The 26,633-nt window shown below is 49.0% G+C and overlaps 9 protein-coding genes across 9 annotated transcripts; 7 read left to right on the top strand and 2 right to left on the bottom strand.

The window, feature by feature from the left end:
- Positions 1 to 27: 27 nt before the first annotated feature.
- Positions 28 to 1,847, top strand: J4E84_000009 (uncharacterized protein; the record flags this gene model as incomplete). Its single annotated transcript, XM_049382654.1, has 3 exons — positions 28 to 133; positions 208 to 1,143; positions 1,198 to 1,847. 3 exons carry the CDS (start codon positions 28 to 30, stop codon positions 1,845 to 1,847), a joined length of 1,692 nt encoding a protein of 563 aa, XP_049248172.1.
- Positions 1,848 to 2,286: 439 nt separating this feature from the next.
- J4E84_000008 (uncharacterized protein) lies at positions 2,287 to 3,639 on the top strand (the record flags this gene model as incomplete). The annotated part of the gene is made up of 1 exon (XM_049382653.1): positions 2,287 to 3,639. One exon carries the CDS (start codon positions 2,287 to 2,289, stop codon positions 3,637 to 3,639), a length of 1,353 nt encoding a protein of 450 aa, XP_049248171.1.
- Positions 3,640 to 4,196: 557 nt separating this feature from the next.
- On the top strand, positions 4,197 to 5,297 carry J4E84_000007 (uncharacterized protein; the record flags this gene model as incomplete). Its single annotated transcript, XM_049382652.1, has 1 exon — positions 4,197 to 5,297. One exon carries the CDS (start codon positions 4,197 to 4,199, stop codon positions 5,295 to 5,297), a length of 1,101 nt encoding a protein of 366 aa, XP_049248170.1.
- An 828-nt stretch (positions 5,298 to 6,125) lies between these two features.
- Positions 6,126 to 7,060, top strand: J4E84_000006 (uncharacterized protein; the record flags this gene model as incomplete). The annotated part of the gene is made up of 2 exons (XM_049382651.1): positions 6,126 to 6,287; positions 6,344 to 7,060. The coding sequence occupies 2 exons, from the start codon at positions 6,126 to 6,128 to the stop codon at positions 7,058 to 7,060; spliced, it is 879 nt and encodes a 292-aa protein (XP_049248169.1).
- Positions 7,061 to 7,430: 370 nt separating this feature from the next.
- J4E84_000005 (uncharacterized protein) lies at positions 7,431 to 8,155 on the bottom strand (the record flags this gene model as incomplete). Its single annotated transcript, XM_049382650.1, has 2 exons — positions 7,431 to 8,053; positions 8,107 to 8,155. The coding sequence occupies 2 exons, from the start codon at positions 8,153 to 8,155 to the stop codon at positions 7,431 to 7,433; spliced, it is 672 nt and encodes a 223-aa protein (XP_049248168.1).
- Positions 8,156 to 9,274: 1,119 nt separating this feature from the next.
- Positions 9,275 to 10,690, bottom strand: J4E84_000004 (uncharacterized protein; the record flags this gene model as incomplete). The annotated part of the gene is made up of 1 exon (XM_049382649.1): positions 9,275 to 10,690. The coding sequence occupies one exon, from the start codon at positions 10,688 to 10,690 to the stop codon at positions 9,275 to 9,277; it is 1,416 nt and encodes a 471-aa protein (XP_049248167.1).
- A 2,857-nt stretch (positions 10,691 to 13,547) lies between these two features.
- On the top strand, positions 13,548 to 16,980 carry J4E84_000003 (uncharacterized protein; the record flags this gene model as incomplete). The annotated part of the gene is made up of 3 exons (XM_049382648.1): positions 13,548 to 13,710; positions 13,767 to 15,550; positions 15,598 to 16,980. The coding sequence occupies 3 exons, from the start codon at positions 13,548 to 13,550 to the stop codon at positions 16,978 to 16,980; spliced, it is 3,330 nt and encodes a 1,109-aa protein (XP_049248166.1).
- A 1,004-nt stretch (positions 16,981 to 17,984) lies between these two features.
- J4E84_000002 (uncharacterized protein) lies at positions 17,985 to 19,726 on the top strand (the record flags this gene model as incomplete). The annotated part of the gene is made up of 3 exons (XM_049382647.1): positions 17,985 to 18,191; positions 18,244 to 19,253; positions 19,306 to 19,726. The coding sequence occupies 3 exons, from the start codon at positions 17,985 to 17,987 to the stop codon at positions 19,724 to 19,726; spliced, it is 1,638 nt and encodes a 545-aa protein (XP_049248165.1).
- A 494-nt stretch (positions 19,727 to 20,220) lies between these two features.
- J4E84_000001 (uncharacterized protein) lies at positions 20,221 to 20,631 on the top strand (the record flags this gene model as incomplete). Its single annotated transcript, XM_049382646.1, has 1 exon — positions 20,221 to 20,631. The coding sequence occupies one exon, from the start codon at positions 20,221 to 20,223 to the stop codon at positions 20,629 to 20,631; it is 411 nt and encodes a 136-aa protein (XP_049248164.1).
- Between the last annotated feature and the right edge of the window lie 6,002 nt (positions 20,632 to 26,633).

Here is a 26,633-nt window from a genome sequence, read left to right as displayed (position 1 = left end):
GCTCCAATTGCTCTCTCCACATTCAAAATGGGAAGGAAGCACGTGTCTTCGCTAGCCTTCATTCTCCCCATCTTAGCCAGTACCGCAGATGCGGCGTCAGACCCCGCCCGGCCGCGGGGTGTCGCTCCGGAATGTATGTTGCACATGTCACAGCTCAAGGAGAGCTTCCGCGTAGACGCCTGAGCATAGCTGACAGCACATGTGCAGTTGCAAAGTACTACAAGGATGCCGAGACATTCACTTGTATCTCGAATCCCGCCATCAAACTCCCAATCGCACGCCTGAACGACGACTACTGCGACTGCCCCGATGGCTCTGATGAGCCAGGCACCTCAGCGTGCGCCTACCTCTCGCCCCTCTCCCCACCCCAGCCTCTAGGCTTCAAGAGCAAAGACGTCAACGCTACGCCTGCCCTTCCTGGCTTCTACTGCAAGAACAAGGGCCACCAGCCGAGCTATATCCCCTTCACCAACGTAAACGATGGCGCATGCGACTACGAACTATGCTGTGACGGCAGCGACGAATACGAGCGTGTGGGGGGCATCAAGTGTGAAGACAAGTGCGCGTCGATTGGGAAAGAATGGCGGAAGGCGGACGAGGCGAGACAAAAGAGCCTAACCGCTGCAAAGCAAAGGAGAAAGGAGCTCATCGCCGAGGCTGGTCGCATGCGGAAGGAGGTCGAGGACCGCATTCAGACGCTCAAGACGCAGATAGAAGGTGCAACTCTCAAAGTCGACGGGCTGACCAAGAGCCTCGCCGAGATCGAGAGGGCTGAGCGAGGCAAGGTCGTCAAGGGCGCAGGCAAGGGCGGCAAGATCACAGTGCTGGCCAGCCTCGCCAAGGATAGAATCCAAGAGCTGACCGACAACGTCAACCGCGTACGAGACGAGAGGAACGCGGCACAATCACGGGTTGAGGAGCTCGAGGGCATGTTGAAGCGCTTCAAGGAGGAGTACAATCCTAACTTCAACGACGAAGGCGTGAAGCGTGCCGTCCAGGCCTGGGAGAACTATGCTGCACAAGAGCGCCCGGGACCCAACAACGCTCTAGACCGCGACCTCGACGAGATTCTCAAGCCAGACTCTGAAAGCGCCATCAAATGGGACGAGTTCGAGACAGTCGAAGAGTCTGACGTGGAGCTCCGTAAGCAGTATTTCCATGACGCATCCAAAGCTATCTACTGACTATCGTATGCAGTATACAAGTTTGAGGAGTACCTTCCCGACTCCATCCGTAGCTGGGTTGACAGCAAGCTACGCGACTTGCGTGTCGCGCTCATCGAGAACGGTATCCTCGCAGACCCCACGAGCGGCGACGCTCCCGAATCAAAAGCCATCACCGATGCCAAGTCACAGCTTGACTCTGCGAAGAAGGAACTCGAAGGCGACAAGTCCGAACTCACAAGGCATGAGGAAGATCTCACCAAAGACTACGGACCAGACTCCATCTTCCGCGCCCTCAAGGACCGCTGCACCTCCACTGACTCTGGCGAATACACATACGAGCACTGCTTCCTCTCAAAGACCACTCAGAAGCCTAAGAAAGGCGGTGGCCACACTGGCATGGGTAATTTTGCACGCATTGAATCGATCACCGTCGATGAAGAGCTTCCTGCCGATGGTAAGGGCTTGGGCAGTGGAGAAAGGATTGCAATCAAGTACGAGAATGGCCAACACTGCTGGAACGGCCCCAATCGAAGCACCATGGTCATTCTTGCGTGCGCCGAAAATGACGAGATTTGGAAGATTGTCGAGGAAGAAAAGTGCGTCTACCGAATGGAAGTAGGTACGCCTGCAGTCTGTGGCATCGATGTACAAAAGGCCGTGCCGGCGCACAATGAGCTTTGAAGAAACGAAATTACGTAGAGACAATTGGGCCGGTAGACTTGACGATGTTCTGGAACATGTGTCGCTGTCTTTGCTCCCCCACATCATCCGGAGCGCGCGTTTGGAGTAGATAGCAACCCGATTATCACCAGTTAGCGTGGAGTTAATCTATCCCCAATTTCCCCGCCTCCGCACCTTCCCGCCTCCGTCTACTACGTCATCCGCATCAGGGTCTCCTTCTGGAGAATGATATACTTCAAGCCGGCCTGAACTTAAACTCATGGGTGCCTAGGCATGCGGCTTAACATCAGCTTACTTTGTACACCAGCCCCGCGGTTCGGGTCCGGCAGTTATTGACAACTCTCTTCGGCCCGTATGGAATCTTCAATAATATAAGACGCGACGTTGCGACGCAGCCACGGAAAGGACGGCGCCTTGAACAACGACCAATCATCAAAGAATGTCCGCAAACGGGTCAACTACAGCAACCTTCCAGAACCACAATGGTCTTCCGATCGCAATCGTTGGCGGCGGACTTGGTGGTGCCGCGCTCGCCATTGGTCTTCTCAAACATGGTGTCAAAGTGCACATCTACGAAGCCTCTCAGGCCTTCGCGGAAATAGGTGCCGGCGTTGGATTCGGTGCTAACGCCACGACTGCATTGCACCTTATCGATCCTCGACTGCTGGAAGGCTACATGAAACACGCCACGATAAACACAGACCCTGAACGCGAAAACACTTTCAACACGATCAGATGGGGTATGGACGAGCGACGACCCAATGGAGCCAAAGCTGGAGATCTCGGTTTCCATCAGGCTGACGCCAAGAAGACACCAGATGCACCGACTGGATTTTGTATGCGAGGTCGGATACACCGGGCGCGTCTGCTCGATGAGATGGTTGCGTTACTTCCCAAGGACATAACAAGCTTCGGCAAAAGCTTCCGAGGTGTCGAAGAAGTGGGTGCCGGGATGCTCAAGATAAGCTTCGCCGACGGAACGACTACTCTAGCCAGTGCACTTATTGGCTGCGATGGCATCAAGAGCAAGGTGCGAAGCTTTGTATGTGGTTCAGATGTGAAGCCAGCGTACGCTCACGAGGCCGCGATAAGGGCTATGGCCCCAGCTGAAGTGGTTAAGAAAGCGCTAGGAGAAGAAAGGGCGCTGAACGGTACACTGTACTGTGGTTATGGAGGAAGTTGCATCACCTATCCTGTCGACCATGGCGAACTCATCAACATGGTTGCCATGCCACACGATCGATCCCTCACCAGCACTTGGGACCAAGATGACTGGATAGTACCCACGAGTGCGGACGAGGTCCGTGAAAAGTTTAAAGACTTTTATCCGCCACTCATCGATCTTATCGCGAGACATACTTTACCATCTAAATGGGCACTACACACTCTTCAACACGATAAGCCATATTTCAAGGGTCGTATGTGTCTACTGGGTGACAGCGCACACGCCACAACGCCTCATATGGGAGCAGGAGCTGGCATGGCTATGGAAGATGCATTTCTCCTCAGTCGCTTGATAGCTGATGTCGGGAGTTCTGATAATATTGAGGCTGCCTTCAAGGCCTACGATGCTGTCAGACGACCGAGAACACAGGGATGTATTCAGAGGAGTATCGAGAATGGTCTAGCATACAACTTCATGGTGGAAGGGGTAGAAGATGATATGAACAAACTCGAGCAGAAGCTTAATGAGAACTTTCGGTGGCTTTGGTATGAGGACTTGGAAGAGCAACTGCGCAGGGCGCAAAAGGTTCTAAAGGAAACAAGCGGACATGATGTTAGTCAGCTTTAGCGTGCTCGGGATCTAATCTCGCGCAACTGTTCTAATTTCCTACAATCAATCGCTCTACTTGCATCTAAATCCAGATGGCGTCTATCAATACATACAATGAAGTGTCGGCCTTCGCTCCTTCAGTTTGACGATCCAGACCAATGCAGCTTACGTCATAGGCCCGAAGGTTTCGGCGATACCGCCGCTCCCGCCAACAAGTTCCGTCTCCTGCTAAGTCCAGGTACCATCTCGCTTCCAGCGGCTACATATCTCTATGCGGGCACACTTTACCACCTAAAGACTAGATAATCTTTAGGAAGATGCCCTTCAGGGTCTACACCGGCGTGGAACGCCTTGGAAAATTCTACGAGCCAAATACCGCGCGGATGCCGAGATCGACCGAGCTCTGATTTCAAACCATCGGACGGGATGTGCTTAGTAGGGGCGTATATAGCCTTTTTGATCCGTCTGGAGTCTTGTTATTCAACCCTCACAGCTGCTGTTTTTTGTTTCCTTCAATATCTTCCTACATGTCCGAACTCTCAAACTTACCAAAATCAAACACCCACAACACCAAGATGTCCGCAGACCGCCTCTTCCAGCCGCTCAAGGTGGGCGCCATGGAGCTCAAGAACCGTATTGCCATGGCACCTCTGACACGATTCCGTGTCAACGACGACCATGAGATCCTGCCCATGGCTGCACAGTACTACGGCCAGCGTGCTTGCGTACCGGGAACCCTCCTCATCACCGAAGCCACCCTGGTCTCGAAACAATCTGGTGGTTACCCTAACGTACCTGGTATCTATACTCAGGCTCAGATCGACGCATGGAAACCAGTAACCAAGGCTGTCCACGAGAAGGGCTCGTACATTTATCTCCAGCTCTGGGCCCTTGGACGTGTAGCGAACAAGGACTTTGCTGCCGCGAACGATATCACCATCAAGTCTTCCAGCGCAACATCCCTAGGCGAGGGATACGCTACTCCCAAGGAGATGACCGTTGAGGACATCAAGCAGAGTATCTCCGACTACGCACAAGCAGCCAAGAACGCCGTCGAGGCTGGCTTCGACGGTGTAGAGATCCACGCTGCCAACGGCTACCTCATCGACCAATTCTTGCAGGATACCTGCAACAAGCGCACAGACTCCTACGGCGGCTCTGTTGAGAACCGCTCCAGGTTCTGTGTCGAGGTCACCCAGGCTGTAGTAGAGGCCGTGGGCGCCGACAAGACCGGCATCCGATTGAGTCCGTTCTCCGAGTTCCAGGGCATGAAGATGAAGGACCCCCTTCCCCAGTTCACAGACATCATGAAGAGACTGGATGCGTTTAACCTGGCCTACCTCCACCTTGTCGAGGCCCGCGTATCTGGTAACGCAGACGTTGAGGGCTACGACTCCCTCGACCCCCTGCTGCCTCACTACACTGGCAAGCTGCTTATCGCTGGTGGACTCAAGGCCGAGGATGCGAAGAAGATTGTCGAGGAGCACAAGGACCGCGATGTCGTGGCCGTGTTCGGACGCTACTTCATCAGCACACCTGATCTCGTTTTCCGGATAGAGAAGGGCATCGAGCTTACTCCTTACGACCGCGACACCTTTTACGTTCCCAAGAGCGAGAAGGGATACATTGACTACCCTTTCAGCAAGGAGTGGAAGGAGGCGCACCCCAACTTGTAGAGACTGCGCAAGAAGATACCCAGTAGCGTTTGCGAGTTTGATAGAATAATTGGACAACGATTTTGAGACGCACTTTTTTTGTGACTGCTCTGCTCTACTTCGGTCTCACGCAATTTCGGATGTAGCCGCTGGCACATCCTCGTACTAACGCATGTCAGCCCCCATCTTTAGTGCCGTTATTGCGCAACCTGCGGGTCCTCAAAACATACAACATCCATATATGCTGGCTCCAGGAACGGAAGTCGGGATGCGCAACGGCATATGGATAAAATAATGCTCAATGGCACACCGAAAGGATGCAGTCAGTTGTTGGTGCCCGGTAAGCACTCGCGGTAACGGTCACAACTGAGCATAACGAGTGACGTAGATGCGAAAGTAGGCAATGCCACATGTTACGTGCGCCGGAGCAAAGCTCGGTAGTAGGTTAATATACATGGCGGGAGTTCATCCGGGGTAATGATCCAAGATCCCTGATCCCGCACAGTTTCTCCACATCATTCCCCTGGTGGCTAACCTCTGTTGGAACAAAAACCTCCATCGCTCGACCAAAGCAGCAGGTACGCCGTTTCAGTCGTTTGTCATTGGAGAAGGAAAAGTGTTTTGAAACAACGCACGCACTCGAAGCTCTCACATGCGCATAGCCGTGCCTCCTCGCTTCGGAACTTTTAGATTGACACCTTAGCATCCGTTTATGTCGGCTAGTATTCACGGGGAAACAAGCTGGATATGTTTAGCTCTGGCGATGATCGCGCGATGAGTGCGGTGTGGGTATAAGAAGGGGAGGAAGGTGCAGGAAACTGTTCGTTGCGGACTCTCACGACACTCACGATGCACTTCTCCACTTCAGTACTCGGCAGCATTGCTGCGCTCTGCGCAACTGCCAATGGCGCCCTTACTCGTGTCAACGACTTCGGAGCGAACCCATCCAACCTTCAGATGAACATCTATGTTCCTGCCAAGGTTGCGGAAAAGCCTGCGATCATCCTCGCTGTACGTCTTCCTACACCATCCACTTTGTGCCGAACGTCCTTCTGACATATCCACAGCTGCACTACTGCGGCGGCACCGGCGAAGCCTACGCCCAGTCAACAAAGTACAACAGCCTAGCCGAGCAAAAAGGCTTCATCAACATCTTCCCCTCCACCAAGAAAGACAACAACTGCTGGGAAGTCAACACCGCCAAGGGCCTCTCCCGCGATGCCGGCGGCGACAACCAAGGCCTAAACAACATGATTCAGTACACGATCAAAAAGTACAATGCCGACCCCACCAAGGTCTTCGTCACCGGCAGCAGTTCCGGATGCATGATGACCAACGTCATGATGGCCACCTACCCGGACGTCATCGCCGCAGGATCATGCTACTCCGGTGTCGCAGCAGGCTGTGTTGCAGGCAGCCCCGGCGCCAGTCCCAGCACCGCAGACCCGCGATGCGCAAACGGCCAGGTTATCAAGTCGCAGGCTGAATGGGTTGCCCAGGTCAAGGCTATGTACCCTGGCTACAGCGGCACTTACCCTCGCATGGCGACTTGGCATGGAACTGCTGACTCGCTCGTCAAGATCCCTAACTTGGGCGAGCAGTTGAAGGAGTGGAGTGGTTTGCTGGGTGTTTCGTTCTCGAAGAACGAGACGAACACTCCGCAGAGTGGTTACACGAAGATGGTCTATGGTGATGGGACGAAGCTTGTGGGTTACAGTGCTCTCAACGTCGGTCATACTGTGCCGGTGCATGAGGCGGAGGACCTCAAGTGGTTTGGACTTTGAGTGGAATGATGAGACTACGACACAATTTGTTAGCCTAGTTTGAATGTAAATATCTTTGAACGTCAGTGTGAATATGAGTTTTCCACCTCTTAATGTTCAAGCGTCAGAAACGACATTCCCGTGCTGTTACTCGCTCGCATGCTGATGCGGATTTGCGAACGCTGGAATGGAGAAGCTCTTGACCAACGCATCCTTCCGTAAACGCGGGACGAGCTGCATAACCAAAATGTTGCCATCCTGTTGCTGTGAAGGTATATCCTTTGAAGTCGCGATAAGATTAAGGGCCCAATATTCCACCTTGCGATCGATATGGCCTTGAATTAGTAGTTCGAAAATAGGGGTATATTCGTGACTTCGTGCCGACCTTCAACTACCTCATGACGGGCGGTCTTGCCTCTTTATTAAATGCCATCCTACTGCACAGCCATTCCACCGCCTCCTGCACACCAGTTCCTGTAAGCGCACTGCAAGGAAGCACTCTGCTGTCTCTCACATTCCCACCCTTCTCTCCCTCAAACACTCTTCTCACAAAGCCCTCTTTGATCCTCACCACTTCAACGCAGTCTTCGCGATCTTGCTTGTTCGCGAGTATCAATATAGGCACGCCGCTGGCATCTTCATTCGCGAGTACGCTCTCCAAGACCAACTTGCACTCATCCAGCCGCCCAATATCTTCAATGCTTGCTGCATTGTTCGCGCTCATGTCGGCTAGCGTGGCGTTGCCTACATCGCTGCTGTCTATAACGAAAACGATGGCGTGACAACTGCTGTAATACGATTGCCAGAGCCCGCGCAAGCTATGTTGGCCGCCGACGTCCCATATCTTGAGGTAGATGGGTGGGTTTGGAGGTGGGAGGGCGATGGTAGCAACGTTTTGGCCGACGGTGGGAACGGTCTTGAGGTTGGGGTGCGAGGCCGAGTAGGTGCCTTTTATCTGCTCGAGGAGCGTCGTCTTGCCGGCATTGTCGAGGCCTAAGAGGAGGACGGAGTACTCTGTGATACGTTAGGTTTAGTGCGGTTGGTGCATCGAGACTTGGGATGCGTACCTTCCTTACTTGTCGCATGGAGATATATCGACTTGAAGAGGTGATACATGGTTTGCGCGACGCGTTATGTCGACGCGCGCTTCACATGTCGGCGAGTGAGGGTCTAAGGCGCGCGGTTGATGGGGAACGTGTCATACCGTCGTTATCGATAAGCCCCAGGCAGGGTGTTCGTCATCTCACCTACAACCTTTCCCCACCACCTACTACAATATTTGCAAGGGCGAGCAAGGCAGTGTAAGTGTTTGAAACGATCAATAGATATATGCATGCTAACAGCCGCAGGAACCCACGGGCGAGCCAAGCAGTGAACCCAAGCTTAAACGAAAACTCCTCTTTTCGACCTCCAAAAGCCACCATGTCTACGCCATCCGCAGCCTGGCCCATCGCCGACACCATCCTGGCCGAAAAGCTTCTGGACCTAATCCAGCAAGCAACTCACTACCACCAAATTTCCAAAGGCGCCAATGAAGCAACCAAAACGTTGAACCGAGGCACCTCCGAGCTCATCATCATGGCTAGCGACGCCGAGCCCCTCGCCATTACACTTCATCTTCCACTATTGTGTGAAGACAAGAACGTGCCGTTCGTCTATGTGCCCAGTAAAATGGCGCTGGGACGCGCGTGTGGCGTCGGTCGCTCGGTTGTGGCAGTCAGCCTCACCAGCAATGAGGCGAGCGATTTGATGGGACAGATTAGGGCTATGAAGGATGCGGTGGAGAGGATTGCGATTTGACGATGATGAGCGGGTCTGGAAATGGCTCAGCTCTGAGTTATTGAATGCTGGTACTGGCCTGGGATGGAGATGGGGGTGAACGACTAGGTTTGCGCGAGGCGAGACGCATGGTAGATTCGGAATACACTCTTTAGACATATGAATGCCAACACTTTCTCCGGATGTCGGTCAGTCTCCGAATGGCTTTGATCTTGTCTTGCAAGATCATTCCGTCCTGTCTTTCTCCGCTCCGCCATGTATCAATGTTGGCACTCCATCAGATACATCGTCGGGAGAAAGGACGTGGCAGGATAGTAGCACGCTATGAGATCTATAACACGTCAAGCAGGACGGAAAAATCAACATGAGCTTTACCGGCTACATTCGTATCAAACCCAAAATCCGACAAGGTGTTGAGGCAATGTAGGCTTCCGAGTACATTTCCAGTTTTTCTCATCAATCCTCCACCACTTTGTAGCCCTCAGGGTTCCTGGCGACCAGCCACGCCCATGTCTCATGATCAAAGGTGTCACGTCCTGCTTTCCATAGACCGTCTGGCATCTCCAATGGGTTACGACCGAGTGAACCTTTGATGTGGTTCTCCCAGCGCAGCAAAAGTTCCGAAATCTTTTCGAGATAGAAACGGTTGGTGTTCTGCATTTTCTTGAAGACCTTGTCGTCCTTTCTGGAGCTCTTTTTGATCGGTCTCTTCGCCATGGCGTCATGGAGAGCGATTCGAGGGGTCTTACCACTTCCATCCAAGAGTGTTGGGTCGGCGTTACATCTAAGCAGAATGTCAATTAGGGCGTAATGACTGAAGTCCAATCCATTGTGGACCCTCGGTGCACTACACAGGGTGCGCAAGAAGTCGGACAAGACATCTCGGTGGGCATATACCGCCAGTAGCATGAAACTCGCGAGATTCCCTTCGTGACGAAACGAAAGTTCACGTGCACTCATCAGGTCCGGCTCTGCTACGATGGTCCCGCGTATCAGAAGAGTCTCGAGGTATCTCAGTCTTCTCTTTCGCTTCTCAACGACCTCATCCATGCCCTCCGAGATCGTAAACCTTAGGAGTGAGTGTCCTCTCTTATCTTTGACATTCAACATACGCTGCAGCATGTTCTTGTCTTTTTCCGTCGCTATCAACTTCTCCAGGTCCTCTGTTGACGCATTCGTCGCTGTAAGCACCACCTCAGACCAGTCGTGCGCGCCCCGAGGGCTCAATGCAGTTCTGATAGCATCTTTATGTCCTTCAACTTCGTCATCTAGGTTACGGGTCGCTGGTACTTCGAAGGCAAGGATTGATTCTAGCTCCTGTGGCTCAATCGTGTAGTCATCTCGCAGGATATCTTCCCATATGTTGTTGGCTGCTTGCTGTGAATGGGTCATGGGGAGCACCGCATGACATATCGATTGTCGAAGAATTGCGGGGATATCAATTCCTAGGTCTAGCAGAATGTCCAAAGCTTCGGCGTTACTGGTTGTAGGGGAACCCATAACTTCATCGATTATGTCAGTACGTATAGAGTCGATAGGCTCTTGAAGGTGATCCAGCATAATCTCTAGGTAGCCACCGGCCAATTGAGACTTCCAGATCATGTCGAAGATCTTGCGGGCATTAGGTTGTCTTCTTGATGTAACGGTAGGATCGACAAGCCGATAGGCAGATTTCTGTTTACCCTCGTCTATGGCAAAGCGCAGTGGAGTCGATTTGGAGGTCTTTCCCGTCGTTATCTTCAGCGCTCTCCATTCCGGCCACAGATGCTGTAAGATCTTCAAGAGTCCCTCCCTCTCATTTGCGATAGCCAGTTTGAATGCTCGAGTAACGGCTGCTTCGGTTTCTTCGTGCCCCTGTGGGAGTTCACCCATTATCCACTTCACGGCCTCGTGTGCATTTGCGCTACACGCGATCTCTAAAGGGGTTTCGCCAGCTAGATTTTGGAGTAAAAGAGAGTCTCGGCTGTATATATCGTCATCAAAGGTGAAGCGCGTTCTCATCAAGATATCGATGTCGTTATTGCGGGCAGCTAGATGGATGGGATAGTCACCCTCCTCATTGCATCTATTTGATGGGGCTCCATGAATCAGACAATCGAGGACGAGGCCAGGCTCGGTCGAAGTAAAGCTTTTCATCAGTTTTTCCCAAAGCTCTGTTGATACTTCTTCAGTCAGGTAGAGAGGCGGATCCAGGATTCGTTGCAGTTCACCTTCGTCTACTAAGAGATGGTCCAAGTAGTCTAATCCCAGATGGAAAGGCCACCATTTCGCGTTCCAAGGCCAGTGCTTCCATGCCTTCCAGCCGTCTGGGGGATAGGCCTCACTGATTGATTGCCCACTGAGCCCAGGAGGCTGTGCATCATTATTCCTGCTCTCAGCAACGAACAGCCTATAGATTGCGTATATGACATGACCGACGGCAAATATGGCGATGATGGCGTTGGCACTTTGGCCCCACTCGGTCATCAAGGCAAGCCATGACTGTTCGATAGTGTTCGTTCCGCGCAAAATGTTGTAGATAGATAGTCCATGGAGTAGTACGAACGACCCGTAGATCAGATAACTCGTCGCTAAAGTGGCGGGTAGAGACCTCCATAGTGCTGTGGCTTTGACTCGTGAGCTTTGTGTATTATTGTTCTTATGTTCAATCTTGTTCAAGTCCGACGTGAGACGATGGGCTACCGGGATTGGGAGTATCGATGCCACCACCCGGAGGGACCAGTAAACCCAGTAGAATGTCGAGTAGGATTGCGGCAATGCCTGATTCGTTGTAGAGGAGTTACAGCGGAAAGTGTCACGCCGCGAGTATTCATCGAAAGCCGCAGCCTGTACGCCGTAGGCAACGAGCTGTGTCAAGAATCCAAAAAAGACCAGCTTCCGCGCAGCGAGCACATCCTTATCCGAGAAAGCCATGGACATCGAAGCACTGACCGCATCAACACTGGATATGGCAATACCAAGCTCTTGAGCGTTTAATCTTCTCATCCCCTTGGCAAGATTGATTGTGAGATAAAACAAGTCTATGCTGTGTTAAACCCGAAATACGCTTCAGTGCTCTTCGCAACTTACTCGCAAACTGAGCCATGCAAAGCTCTTTCGCACCTGAGGTATGTGCTGTGAAATGACCTAAGATTAGTACCAGGAGGAGTACAAGACAAGGTAGAAAAAGGCCAAGCAGGACACCAATGCCCCCAACATCCGGGTTAATTTCGTTGTTTTCTGGCAAACAGGCTTCAGATAGACTGTTCCTTGGTAACAGTATAAGAACAAAGGCAATTATAGCCAGTATCGAGCAGACGACCGGTCCCACTCGGAGATGCCAGGCACGCTTCCTTGATTTAGCTTCTTCGACAATTTCGCCCCGTAGGCGTGCACTGTCCAAGTAGACAAAATGAACGGTGTAGGCAAATGCAACAACGCTCGTGGTTAAGAGGAAGATATTCAGGAGGTCCATATCTCGGTACGATTGAGACGACAGGAAGTAAAGAGAGACGTCAGGGGTTGACTTCCGAGGTCGGCTGCCAGAAACCAATCCAAACATATGGGAGGCCGGCCTTTTCAAGCATTATCCAAATTCTGGTCGAGTGCGGCTGAGTGTGCCCCAGCAGTGGCTGCATTTATGGCTGTACTGGCGCATTGCGCTACTGGCACCAGGCGTGGCCAGATTTCGATTCACGCATGTGTTGCTGAATACGTACAATTAAATGTTGACCACTGGATACATCCCGAGGCAACGTAATCCTCTACCTAGATAGAGATAGAAAGTCCGATCATACATCGATGTCTTGTGAACTGCAACACGACTGGTATACATGCCTAGTGCCGGATGAGGGGTTCGCGGCTCCACCTGGGCAGGGCTGCAGCATCATAGACGATGAGGCGGACTAGTGCCGTAGCTTCTACAGCGGTACAGTATGAGAAACTGCTACATCTCGATTAATGATCAGGCGAACCGATTCCGTACTGCAGCACCAGATGCCGATGGAAGATTTGCCAGCTCAAGGGTGGTACACGTGCCCGTCGACACGCATGTGACATTCGAGCTGGGCTGAAGGCTAACCTTTGATGACACTAGTGCGTGGAGCCGCATGCAGGCGTAGATATCGAAATGCTCGTTGTTCTAGACTGCTAAGGACCTAGCGATCTGGGCGTTCGCGCCTTGTTCTAGCAGCAGCAGATGTCTTTTCTTATGTCGTGTGTCTTGGGTGGGTGTGGGATTGGGACGTTGGGGTGCAGGAGACTACCTTAGTACTACTTCTCCAGCCACAGCTCAGATGACATCATGCTTGCACCGCCACGCTCTGCATCGTAGAATAGTACTAACAGCGACCGTTATTCTAGGCGGTTCTTGACATTGAGATTCAGTTGCCGCGGAAGCCGTGAATTACGTGCAGCTTGCCTGGGCAGTGGTTATCTTATCTGGAGCAGGGTGAGACATTGGGCGCTAAAGTCATGGATCGCCGGGGAATGGACGTCTAACAGGGTCATCTGCAGCTTTGCTCCCACCCACACGCACACTCAGAGGGGCACGACGAGCGCGGTAATGCATCTTTGCTCTTGCCTAACAGCTGTCATCGTACGGCGGCAGAATCGTGACTTGTGCGGAGAGCCACGTAGTTTGAGCATTTGAGCTGTGACCACAGCAGCTCCCAAAACAAGGTTGAACTACAGATAGTCTGACAGCCTGCCCTTGCCCAACCTCACAGTTCCCTCGCACAGCGACACCACCATGGAAGATCGCACGCCCGCCGCGGGTAAAGCGAAGCCGTCGCCCGACACGTCGCGCCGCAGCAGCACCTATGGCACCGGCAGCGACACGCCCACCCAGAGCGCGACGCCCAGCGACTCGGCGCGCCGACGGCCGCAAGCTGCCATGCAGCCCTCTGGCTACGGTACGCGCATCATCTGGCGGCCCGGAGAGGATATCATGATGCTAACACCGCTGCAGGCTCCATCACGTCCGGCATCGAGCGCCGCCAGCAGGCCGCAGCGACGGCGCACGAAAGCTTGACCAAGCCCAAGAAGCCGCCCATGAGCCGGCGCGCTACGTCGTCGAAATGGCCGCAGAAGGGGCAGGAGTTCAGTGTCGACGACGCCGAAGAGGAGGTGGAGCTGGACCAGGCCCAGCAGGACCAGCAGAAGAAGCAGCGACAGACACTGCGCCGCAAGCCCTCGACCGTCCGCCGCCGCACCGCCGCGCCCCCGCCCAACCTAGCCACCATCGACTCGACCGAAGACGACGAGGTCGAGCAGGAGAACGCCGGCCCTCCGACCGGCGCCGATGCAGACGCGACGCCCTCGTCCAGCGAGGAGACGGTACAAGCAGAGGAGGAGGAGAGCGGAGGCGGCGATGAAGACGACGACCTGAGCGACGCCGAGAGCTTCACGCTGCGCGACCGCCAGGATGCCATCAACGTCACACATCCCTTCGGTATCAGGATCTGGAAGCCCGCGCTTTACAAGAAGGGTCGTTCGGTCCAGCGCAACGCTGAAGAAGACATCCACTCGTCGCCAGGCCTCTTTGTCAGCCGATGGCTGCTTCTCTTCAATCTCGTATGGACCCTCGTATTCGGATGGTGGCTAGCTGCTGTTGCTACGGTGGGTGGTCTGCTGTGCGCGCTCCTGGGCTTCAACGAAAGCTGCAAGGAGTACTCCCATTTGCTTTTCGCCCTGGCCGGCTACCTCTTCTACCCCTTCGGCAAGTACGTCAAGCTCATGCAGGATGAGGCCTACATAGAAGAGGACGAGGGCGAGGGTCGCAGCATCAGCGAGTACGAGCAGTGGCAGAGCGGCGATATCGAAGAAGGACGCCTTTTCTTTGGCCCAACCACCGGAACAAGCTCCTTGATCGGCCGCCGACGCAACAGCGTAGATTCAGCAGGTGGAGAGACGACAAGCCTCCTCGGCAGAGATGGACGAGCCAATGTCAACCACACCGACACCGCCAACACTAAGAGGAGGCTTTTTGGCCGTGGCAAGTGGAATCTTGGCCGCGTCGTCTTCTTCTTGTTCTTCTACGGCTTCCTCACACCCTCGCTGTTCCTCGTCTCAGCTCTGTGCTGGTTCCTCGTCTTCACCATTCCCATGGGCAAGACTACCCTGCTGCTGTTCGACCATCTGCGACGCCATCCCCTGGCGCTCTCGTTCCACTCCGACAACGGCAACGTGCGCCGCCCCGGAGAATCGTCCTCGATCCTGCTCTGTACCTACCGCGCAGTCGGCATCAAGTACTGGAAGTACACTATTGACGGAACCAACATCTTCCTCATCAACCTTCTGGGCCTGGTCGCCTTCACCATCTTCGACTACTTCGTCTTGGCCGAAGCTTTGGAGATGAAGTTCTGGCTGACTGACCAGTTCTTGTTGTTCTCCCTAGCACTGCTGTCAATTATTCCGTTGGCATACTTCATTGGTCAGGCTGTAGCTTCCATCTCAGCTCAGTCCTCCATGGGTGTTGGCGCTACTATCAACGCTTTCTTCTCTACTGTCGTCGAAGTCTTCCTGTACTGCGTAGCCCTCAAACAAGGCAAAGCTCAACTCGTCGAGGGTAGTATCATCGGCAGTATCTTTGCAGGTATTCTGTTCCTACCAGGCCTGTCCATGTGCTTTGGTGCTCTCAAGCGTAAGACTCAGCGTTTCAATGTGCGATCCGCTGGTGTCACTTCCACCATGCTGCTATTCGCCGTCATTGGCGCTTTCGGTCCGACATTGTTCTACCAGATCTACGGAAGCGTGAGTATAGCCCCATTGCACGTCGATCCTGTGCTAACTCTAACCAGCATGAACTCAACTGCCACTCATGCGTGCACTCCAATCACCACGTTCCCCTTGAGCGAGACTGCCGTAGATGTTACTACTCACAAACACCAGCACTCAATGATCGCTTCTACAACGAAGCTGTCAAGCCTTACACCTGGTTCGCGGCTGCTCTCCTGTTCTTCTCCTACATCATTGGTCTTCTCTTCACCCTTCGTACCCATGCTGCGACAATTTGGACGGAGCCAGATGCTCAAGAGAAGAAGCTACTCGAGATGAGCGCCAGCAGTCTCAGTCAAAGCGGCCACATGGACTTCCCACATGCTTCTTTCGTCAGGCAAGCGACAGGAAACTCCATATCTCGTGCGCACATACGCGACAGCCAGCTGTACAAACGTATGGTTAGCCAGACTTTGCAAGAAGTTGGTCTTGGACCTGAACACACTGCATCAGACACCGGTCGGCCTGGATCCAAATCGGATAGCAACACACCGCACATGGTACCGCCAAAAGAGAGCGACGCTGTCTCGCACCACTCTTTCCACGTTGAGGGACTTACAGATGATGCTGCAGAGTCGCTTGCGCGACAAATCACCGAGATCGCGGCAACGACGACCGCTTTGGCGACCCGTGACGTTACCAGGGCTCCACGCAAGGCAGCGCAACTCGCCCATACATCTACCAAAGCGCATGCAGAACGCCCCGCTCACACGCGAACAAACACAGAAGCTGCACCCGAGGAGCTTGATACAGCGACTGGGCATGCCTCTGGTGGGCACGATGCACCAAACTGGAGCCGTCAAAAGAGTGCTGCTATCCTGCTGACTGCGACTGTCGCATATGCCATCATTGCGGAGATTCTCGTCAATACCGTTGATGGTGTTCTCGAGGGCTCTGACATCGACGAAAAGTTCTTGGGTATCACACTCTTCGCATTGGTTCCCAACACGACCGAATTCCTCAACGCCATCTCGTTTGCCATGAACGGCAACATTGCACTTTCCATGGAGATTGGTTCCGCATACGCTCTCCAAGTGTGTCTCCTCCAGATTCCGGCTTTGGTGTTTTACAGTGCCATCCACACTGGGTACATTCCCGCTCAGGACGTTGCCAGCCAGACGTTCACTCTCATCTTCCCGCAGTGGGACATGGTTACCGTCATCCTCTGCGTCTTTCTCTTGTCGTACATGTACGGCGAGGGTAAGAGCAACTACTTCAAGGGCTCTATTCTTATCTTGTCGTATCTTGTCGTCATTGCCGGCTTCTACCTTTCCGGATTCAACGACTTCCAGAAGATGGGCGTCGATCCGATGGACACGCTGGCGCTTGGGGCTTTGGTCGAGCAGCAGGTGCAGTCTATGACATTCAAGACACCTGGAAGAGGTCGCAGTGGCGTGGCGTACTGAAAAGCTTTATTGTGATATTGAGGTATGGAGGGGGATGTTAGAAGAATGTTAATGAGTGTTTGCAATGGGCAGGTTTCTGCACAAAAGGTACATAGCGCAGGCGTTTGATGAAAACTTTGTATTGGGAATAATTAGTTATGAAACGCACAAATAGTGGCACGACTGCCACGTAATCGGACATGAAGATGCTCTGTTGATCTGTGAAGTATAATTCATGTTGGGCTGCACGCAGGTCGAGCGGTGATTGATGATCAGCCCATGCAGCGTGCAGTGTTCTTCCGGTGCGGCACCAGAGAAAGCATATGCATGAGTCCTACCTTGGACTGCAAGAAACTTGATCAGGATGTGCTCGAACATCGTGTTTCGCATAGCCGTCTACGTGAAGCCTATAGATTCAAAGAGACATGAAGTCGGTCCGTGAAGGCTGCTCAGCCATGCAGGTGACGACGGCTTCACAACTTTCTGCGATGGCGTGCGAAGTCGAGATGCGCGGAGTGAGGCGGGTATATCTTACAGGTCACGATGCGGCGAAGTGCGCAAGTCGCAGCGCATGGAGTGGGGCGGCCGGGCGATCCAACGTGGGAGGATTGGAGAGGAGGGTGCGCGCACATGGTGCGGCAGTCTCGGAGTGGCAGATTACAGTGGGTCGCCGGCGTCAGCGGGCGTGTGAAGATCAATCGATACGCCATGGCAGTCCGCGCCTCTCCGTCGAGGCTTCAATCGACCCTCTCTGCCCCGTCTATTTCTATGTCGCGGTTTGGTGTTCGCGCGCGATATGGTAGTGCGCAGTCGCGGGATTTGCTTTGTCGTATACTCGCTTTGAACCGCCTGGGCTTTGCCAAAGACGCGCGACAGCGGAAGCCACACCCCGCGCTCGAGATCTTCTCTCCATGAGGCGTCGGGCCTGGTGTGCTGGTCATCGATAAGGCCGACGGTCAGCCGTTCGCTGCTGAGCGAGCGATATTGCTACCCAGTGTTGCATCATCCACAGCATAGACCCTGAGATGCTGCTCGTGCGACCGCGCCGCCTGCCGTCGCGATTGGCGTGGCTCTTGTTCGCGACCGTCGCCTCGGCCACGATATCCTCGTCTAACACATCTACCGCGCGTACAAATCTTTACGACGGCACTCTGCCGCTCACTAACGCTCAGGGCGACGACGGGACCAGGATAGCCGACCTGATCCCATTGACTAAGGATGCCGCCAACTCAGTTCGTCAAACACTATTCGTCGCATCGCCTTCATGCACTGACAAAGCACTAGGTCCAGGGCAATCTGTACAATACCAACTACACCAGCGTCGTCGGCATCTCCAATGACGAAATCGCATACATCAGCTGCGACTCCACCGACTACATCGGCTACGACACTGCGCAGGGCGTCTTCGAACAAACCTACTTGCAAGGCAACATCTCGGCAGTCATACTGTACAGCAGGACGTCAGACTACTGCAACTATACTCAGGACAAGACACAAGTCATGATGGACGAGTTCGCCATATACTCGATGACCAACAGAGCGGACTCGGCAAAAGTGCGCAACGACATCATCGACATGCCGGCAGCTATGAAATACTTCGTTCAAGTCAAGGCGCGGGATGAGGGGAACAACGACTCCGGCAACGGCCAGTACCAGCAGAACCCGTTAGGACCATCGCCGTCGACCGCCGTCGCCATGATCATTCTATACAGTATCACCGGCATCATCACAGCCTTGTTCCTCGTCATCATCATCACCGGCGCCGTTCGCGCGCATCGCCACCCCGAGCGATACGGCCCTCGAAACGTACTCGGACGACCAAGGCAAAGCAGGGCAAGGGGATTGGGAAGAGCTATCCTGGATACCATACCCATTGTCAAGTTTGGCGAGAAGGAGCCGGCGAAACCCGCTGATGTCGAATTGGGCTCGACGGCAGAAACACGGGATGTGAATGGCGTAAACACGGACACAGAAGCCCAAGCGAGCGGAGGAACAGCTGCGACCCAGCATGATACCGCTCCAGCTTCTGTGCCTGGTGCGACTGAGACAGCACAGGTCGTAACATCGGACCCCGCGGAAGAGCAGCAATCGGGCATCGCGCCGGCACAACCTGTTGCCGCTGGTGCGACAACGGGTACTGACAATGCTTCACCAGATGAAAGTCTGGGATGCTCGATCTGTACCGAAGACTTCGAAAAGGGCCAGGATCTCCGTGTTCTTCCATGCGACCACAAGTTCCATCCAGAATGCGTGGACCCATGGCTACTGAACGTATCGGGCACATGTCCGTTATGGTATGTTACTCCTCAACCTCACACACACAAACATTGTACTAATGTCTACCAGCCGGGTCGACCTCCGCCCAGTCAACTCGCGCGATTCATCGGGATCGCAAGAAGATGAGCTCGCTCCGCCTCTCAACCCCGAGGGCGACACATCCCACCGTCGCCGCACCGCGCTCTTCGATATCCTGTCCCTCCGTCAACGGCCGAACGCGTCACCCGAAGAGCGTATCTCTGCTCTACGACGACTACGAGAACAACGGAGGAATCAAAGCGGTGATGTCGCAAGTGGCAGTGCAAATGCGAGCGCCGAGGATATCGACGGCGCGCGTGACAGGAGGAACAGGCGTATCAGTGCCAGACTGAGTGATGTCTTCAGCGGTCGCAGCAGGAGAGAAAGAGCTGATGAGAGTTCGACACAACAAGGAGCGCCGAACAGGAATGAAGCGGATGCTGCTCCTGGCGCGAGTGGGCCAGCTGCTTGAACGGGGGATCTGGATTGTATATGAACATGATGATATATGTACAGAGTATCTGTATTGGCGTTTGGGCTCTCGCGCATCCCGGTCAAGGGCTTATGGGCTGCGCATCGTTTGGCGTTGCGGGATACCAGGTTGTCTTGGGTAGCAAGCATTCACTATGCTCCAGAATGCAAAATGCGATTTGTACCACCCATTCCACTTTCTTATGGTGTCGTGCTTCTGTCGTTGTGATGCAACTTCTCGGTGGGTTTGTTCCTATCGTGTCTTAAGCGATACTGTCGACGTATGCACGCCAATGCATGACGTGCCGGAAGGAATCCTTCGTTGGATTGCCAAGTGCCAACATGATCGCGATCAGCCTACATGATGCGATCCCAATGTCAATGTGGCTGTTCACCGGTTCTGGCATGCTTATCTGCAGCACACCTGAAAATTGAACGGCAACACTTTTCTCACCTACACCCATCAAAACCTCGCCAGCTCTAATCCGTCAAATAATGACTTCAAATAGTCCATCAGAGCAAGCTCCGTCAGAAGCCACTTCATCAAACCCACCTCACACATTCGATCGCAACACGTCCGATCAGCAGGAAATCACCGCAATCCTTGCTAAATTCAACAAAGACCCACTTGAATTGAGCATCATATCCCTGGGCAAAGATGGCGTTCTGCGAAATCTATCTGCGGATCGTGCCGTTCTCGATGCTGTTGGACTGAGCCCACGGCTGGTGAAAGCGTTTTTGGACCGCGTTCCTCCAGACTACCGCGCGCTCACGCCAGAACTCGAGGATGCTGATGGATCGAAGGCGACGGATGAGGAAATGTGGCACCCGGATCCTGGGCTGCTGCCACGACCTATGGGCGAGGAACAGAAGAAGAAGGCGTTGGCGAGTTTGGAAACCAATTAGCGACAGGAGTTTCGAATCAGCGATAGCACTTGAACAGATGCTAACAAAATGTATCTTGACCGAACCTCTTTGATACTACAAGCTGCAGAATGCAGCTGCCCATACCGAATGAATCCAAATGTATCTCCCACGGTATACGGTGGTTGTTTACATGCAGTTTGCACCACTCGATCTTTGCTACGTATACTAGGCCAACAAACCTTGCTTAGACATATTGTCGTAGCATCGGTAATTCTCGAACGCGCAGGACTTGTTGCCGTGCTGACGGCCTAATTGGTTGGGTAAGCTCCAGTTTGGAAGCGTCGTTCAGCCTCTCTAGGCAACAGCACTACATAAGTATACATTCTACATTCAACGCTTGCGATCTTCAGTTCATTCTGATCGCCAGGGTCACACCTTGCGATTTGCATGTTCTACCTAGGTACCTAGGTAGGTATAAGCATGCCTTGGAAATAGCGAGACTTCATGAGATAGAGTGGGTGGCAAAGGTTGAGAGCTATTTGGGCGTAATGGTTAAATACGAGGCAGCGACACGTCGCGTGTGTAACACCAGGTAGCTAAGCGACTAATCAATGATCGCGCAGCCAACGTAAGCACGATAACATCTATGCATGCCCAGTAACTCATGGTCAGAGCTGGCTCTACCATATATGCTTTCACACAAATCTGCACTAAGCTTTCAGAGCGGCCGCCTCTGGATAGGTACTCATAACACACAGCGACATTTTATCACCTGGGCGCCCTCTCGTGATGGCGGTCCCAGCGTACATAGGTCCCATCTGCGCGAGTCTACTTACCACTACAGTTACAGACACAAGCCCAATCGCGTGGCTGCTCTCACCCAAAGGTTTAATTTACTCGAAACCCTTGGCTAATATAACAGATGAGGCTCAGGATGGCTGCAGGCTTTGCAGGATCCTGAAGGATTTCATAGATCAGGCAGATGAAAAGTCACGAGCTCGACGTAATCGACTTCAGGGCGCCGCCGCTATTGTCTCAAATACGCCAGAGGAAGAAAGAGCAGTTCGCTTCGTGCTACGTCTATCAGGAAAACATTTGATGATCAACACCCCGGACGATGTTTTTGCGGGCACTTTACAGTACCGAGCGACAACGAATTTTGGTACAGTCACAGCCTAGACGCCTTGTCACAGCTGATAAAGTCATTATAGGTGATCTTGCGGCGAAGTATCTGCCACAGGCAACTACCAAGTTGAATCGAGGGGACCCAGTGACCTTCGGTACGATTCGTTCGTGGATCGTGGAGTGCGACCATCGGCATGACGATTGCGCGAGCCTCCAATCCAGTCTTCCTGCAAGGTTGATAAATCTCTCCAACATTTCGGCCGAGGATCGAGACCTTCGACTATACATCCCCAAACATGGGGAAATGGGACGTTATGCAGCACTGAGCTACTGTTGGGGCTATTCACAACCAGTCACTACAAGCGAAAAGAGCCTGTTGCGACACTTGCGCAAGATCCCGTACGACAACCTTCCGCAAACGCTGCAAGATGCAGTCAGAGTTACCAAAGCTATGGGTTTGCAGTTTCTTTGGGTCGATGCCTTGTGTATCGTACAGGATTCGGAGAGCGACAAGCGAACGGAGATAGCGAAGATGGCCGAGATTTACCAGAATGCATGTTTCACCATAGTGGCCGCTTGCTCAACGAGTTCGGCTGAAGGCTTTCTTCAGGTGCGGGATGGTCTGCCGCCAGCCCTGGAGATACCAGTGGGTTGTGGGAACGGTAACGTCGGCAGCATTGCTCTGCTGCCAACATACGAGGGCCCCAGGCATGAACCTCTACATGACAGAGCCTGGAATTTGCAAGAGATCATCCTCTCACGACGCCTTTTGATCTTTGGCAAGAACTCCGTTGGATGGAAGTGCGAGCAAATGGATCGTGGTATACATGGCTGGACGGACTGGAACGGTTACTGTGCATCTACAGGCTTGACGACCATTCGCTTCGCACCAGGCGGCAAAATAGTACGTCCATCGCTGAGCTTTTACTCAGCCAACATCAGCTCTTTCAACAACCCTTCATCGTTGGCTGAGACACAGCCGTACATTTTTCGACTTTGGAGAGATGTTGTCAAAGACTATTCGACTCGCTCGATGACAAACGAGGGGGACAAACTCAGCGCCATAGCAGGAATAGTTGCGTACTTTCAAGAAGTTATGAAGGACACGTATGTCGCGGGTCTGTGGAAAAAACATCTGTTGCACGAACTATGTTGGCAGGTTCATGACGCGAAGCGACCAGCAAAGACCAGAGCTCCGTCTTGGTCATGGATGGCCTTGGACGGGCCTGTCGCGTTTCATACAGAGCATTGCGAGTGGTATAGCCCTATGGTTGACGTCATCTCCTGCACCGTCACCCCTGTATCTCCGACCGCGCCCTTCTCCAGCGTCACCGGCGGAGTCTTGGTCTTGAACGGAGTTGTCAGCTCAGCTCGTCCAAGCGTGTTCGCCAAGAGGCTGTTATCTGCAGAAGACTTTACCGGATTTGGCATGGACTGCGATCAACACATAGACAGAAATAACCTTTACATGGGAGCTGCTCGTTGCGTCGCGACCACCGCCGAACGCAGACTTGTTTCGACGGGAAGGGAGTTTGTCTGGGGCCTGATTCTAAGGCCGTTTGGTAGGACAGATGTGTACAAGCGCGTCGGGTGGTTCAACACCGCTATCTGGAATCCAAAGCAGCAGCAGGTTATAACAATTGTGTAGACTACAAAGATAACAAGAAAGAGAGACTATAGTATTATAACGTAAACTACCTTCTCTATAATAAAACCTAGGTACTTCTTATAACTTTAATAACTTATTAACTATATTTCTTATTAATATTTACTAAGATTAACTAAGTTTTAATAATATATTATTTTAACTAAACTTTAATTTATAAAAACTAGTTAGTACTTCTAAAAAATAAATACATAACTTAAGCTATTAAGAGTAGCTTTTTAAAAGTTTAAAAAGCTAAGTTAAATTATAGTATATATATATATAGTTATTAAATTTTAATTAATAATATAATAACTCTAACTACCTATTCTACTTAGTATCTATTACTTATACTTTATAAGCTATTTAGTAATAAAACTAACTACTTATATATACGCTAATATATTCTTATTAACTTAATTATTACTATAACGCTTAAGCTCTTATATAAAGTTAAGATTATTACTATTAAAAATATAATTAACTTTAATAAGATTATTAATAAGCTTTATAAAAGTATCTCTCTTATCTTCTAACTAGACTACTACTTTTTAGTCTTCTATAATATTATTAGTATTTATTTATTAAAATCTATATAGAAGAAGCGCTTACTTTATTAGCTAAATTATATTTAAAGTAATTTAGTATCTTATAGATAGAGCTTAACTCTTTCTACTTTATTTAATAATATATTAAATTTATAGATATTCTTAGTATATAAATTTATAAGAGTCTAGTCTTTTAAAACTTTAGTTCATACTTTACTATATTAAGAAAAGTAGCTATATATTAAGCCTAAGCGTAGAGGTATTATTAAACTAGGTATCTTAGCTTTATATTTTATTATTAGATTATTTCTTTTCTTAGAGTATAAAATTTCTTTTTAATATATTTATTACTAGGCTATAGCTTTATTTATAAGACTTATATTTAGAGTACTATAGTATATACTATACTATTTATAGAATAGTAACTATACTAAGCTTCTAATCTTACTTAAATTTTTAATTAACTACTTTAAAGAACTCTTTTCTAACTAATTTATAAGTCTTTTATTTATATAGAAAAATATAAATAATTAAATAATTATTATATAGTTACTATAGTAGAAGATAAATATAAAAAATAGTAATAAATATAGTTTAGTAACTCTATATAGTAATTATTATTAAGTAAAAATCTAAATCTTAAGTAGTAATACTTATAGCTTAAAAAGCTACTAATTCTAAAAAAGAAAGAACTATTAGTAGTACTCTAAATAGTATATAACAAAAAAAATTATTTAGTTCTAAAAGTATAGTATTAATTAAGCTAAAGCCTATAGCTTTAGTACTACTTTATTTAAAGTATATAAAGCTTCTAAATCTTTTAAGCTTATAAAGTAGCTATTTTAAAAATACTTTTAAAAAAATTATAATACTAAATACTTTATAAAAGAACTTTAAAAGAGAATTCTAATCTAATTATATATACTTATTACTAATAGAGTAATATATAATAAAGCTTTATAGTTAGAATATATATACTAAAGGTTAAGTAATAGTATACTTCTTTTATTTTCTATATTTATATATCTATATACTAAATTAAGCTAAATATATAATAAGCTTAAATGTAATACTTAAATAAGCTCTTAACTATAGTCTTACTTTTAATAAGTTCTTCTACTAATTATAAGTTAATTTCTAATCTTATTACTAGTTATATTAATATACTATCTAACTAAAGCTTTTAATACGTTATTTTCTTTCTTATTAATTACTTTTTTATTAAAACGCTACTAATACTATAGCTTTTATAGATTATTTTAAGTCTACTAAAGAAGAAGTAATTAAAGTAGCTATTTAAACTACTATTCTTATAGCTATTTTATAGAAAGTAATCTAAAATATAATATATAATAGTTTATCTACTTTAAGAAGTAGCCTAAAGAATCTAAAAAGTAAATTAAAAAATACTTTATTTTCTACTATATCTATTAAAGATCTTATAATTAATTTTATTATTATAATAGTTCTAGAAGTATATAAATTTAAAGTTAGAATATTTATTATATTACTTACTAATCTTACTATTAAGAAATATCTTATTAGTAATATATGTAAAGAATAGAGAGGTAACAATAACTATTCTCTAATAATAGAATATAGCTTTGTTAGAACAAAGTAGTTAAATACTATAATAAATAGTATAACTAATAAAGATTTGTAATAAAGTAATTGCAGAGTAAATAGTAGGTAAAAAGTAATAATATTGTTACTAGGTAAAGAATAACTATAGAGAATTGCTATTTCTTTTATAGAAAATAGCTACTAGAATAATTACGTAAATATCTACTTATTTCTGCCTAAAGATAAGAATTTATAATTAAATCTGCTTAATTCTTATTAATTTCTAGATTTATAATCTAAGTCTGCTAAATTCTTCTTATCTCTTAGATTTATAATCTAGACTAGTACTAATTATATTAGTCTATGTAAAGATTATAATAACTTAGTTATTATTATCTTTTTATTATTATTAAGCTTTGTTAAGATTGCACTTATTATTATTTCTTAACAAATTAGAAAAATTCCTAGTAAATCTAATTGCTTACGTAATTAAGATTTTAGTAGCTAGTTTTAATCTGCTACACTAGAAGATTCTAAAACACCTCTATTTGTCTTAGCCTAGTTAATATTAGAGTTATTACATAATTTAATAACTCTTATCTTTTTATCTCTCTTTCTGCAATTACTAAAAGATCTAGTAATAAACTAATTATTAGTCTATACAATATAACGCATAGACTAATATAATTAGTACTAGTCTAGATTATAAATCTAGAAGATAAGAAGAATTTAGTAGACTTAGATTATAAATCTAAGAATTAATAGAAATTAAGTAGATTTAATTATAAATTTTTATCTCTAGGCAGAAATAGATAGATATTTACGTAATTATTCTAGTAGCTATTTTCTATAAAAGAAATAGCAATTCTCTATAGTTATTCTTTACTTAGCAATAATATTATTACTTTTTACTTATTATCTACTTTGCAATTATATTGTAATCTTTATTAGTTAATACTATTTATTATAGTATTTAACTACTTTGTTCTAATAAAGCTATATTCTATTATTAGAGAATAGTTATTATTATCTCTCTATTCTTTACAGGTTATAAGCCTAGCTAGGCGCTTATAGCTTTGTTAGAACATATTTTATTTATATTATTACTTATTCTAAGTAATTAATATATTTAAAAGAAAAAGATTTTTATTTATTCTAAA

The sequence above is a fragment of the Alternaria hordeiaustralica genome, assembly GCF_023758085.1.
Source record: "Alternaria hordeiaustralica strain BMP 2776 chromosome Unknown scaffold_1, whole genome shotgun sequence".
In the NCBI taxonomy this organism is placed as follows: Eukaryota; Fungi; Ascomycota; class Dothideomycetes; order Pleosporales; family Pleosporaceae; genus Alternaria; species Alternaria hordeiaustralica.
Note: the sequence above shows the minus strand (reverse complement) of the source record. Positions and strands in the feature narration are given on the sequence as shown.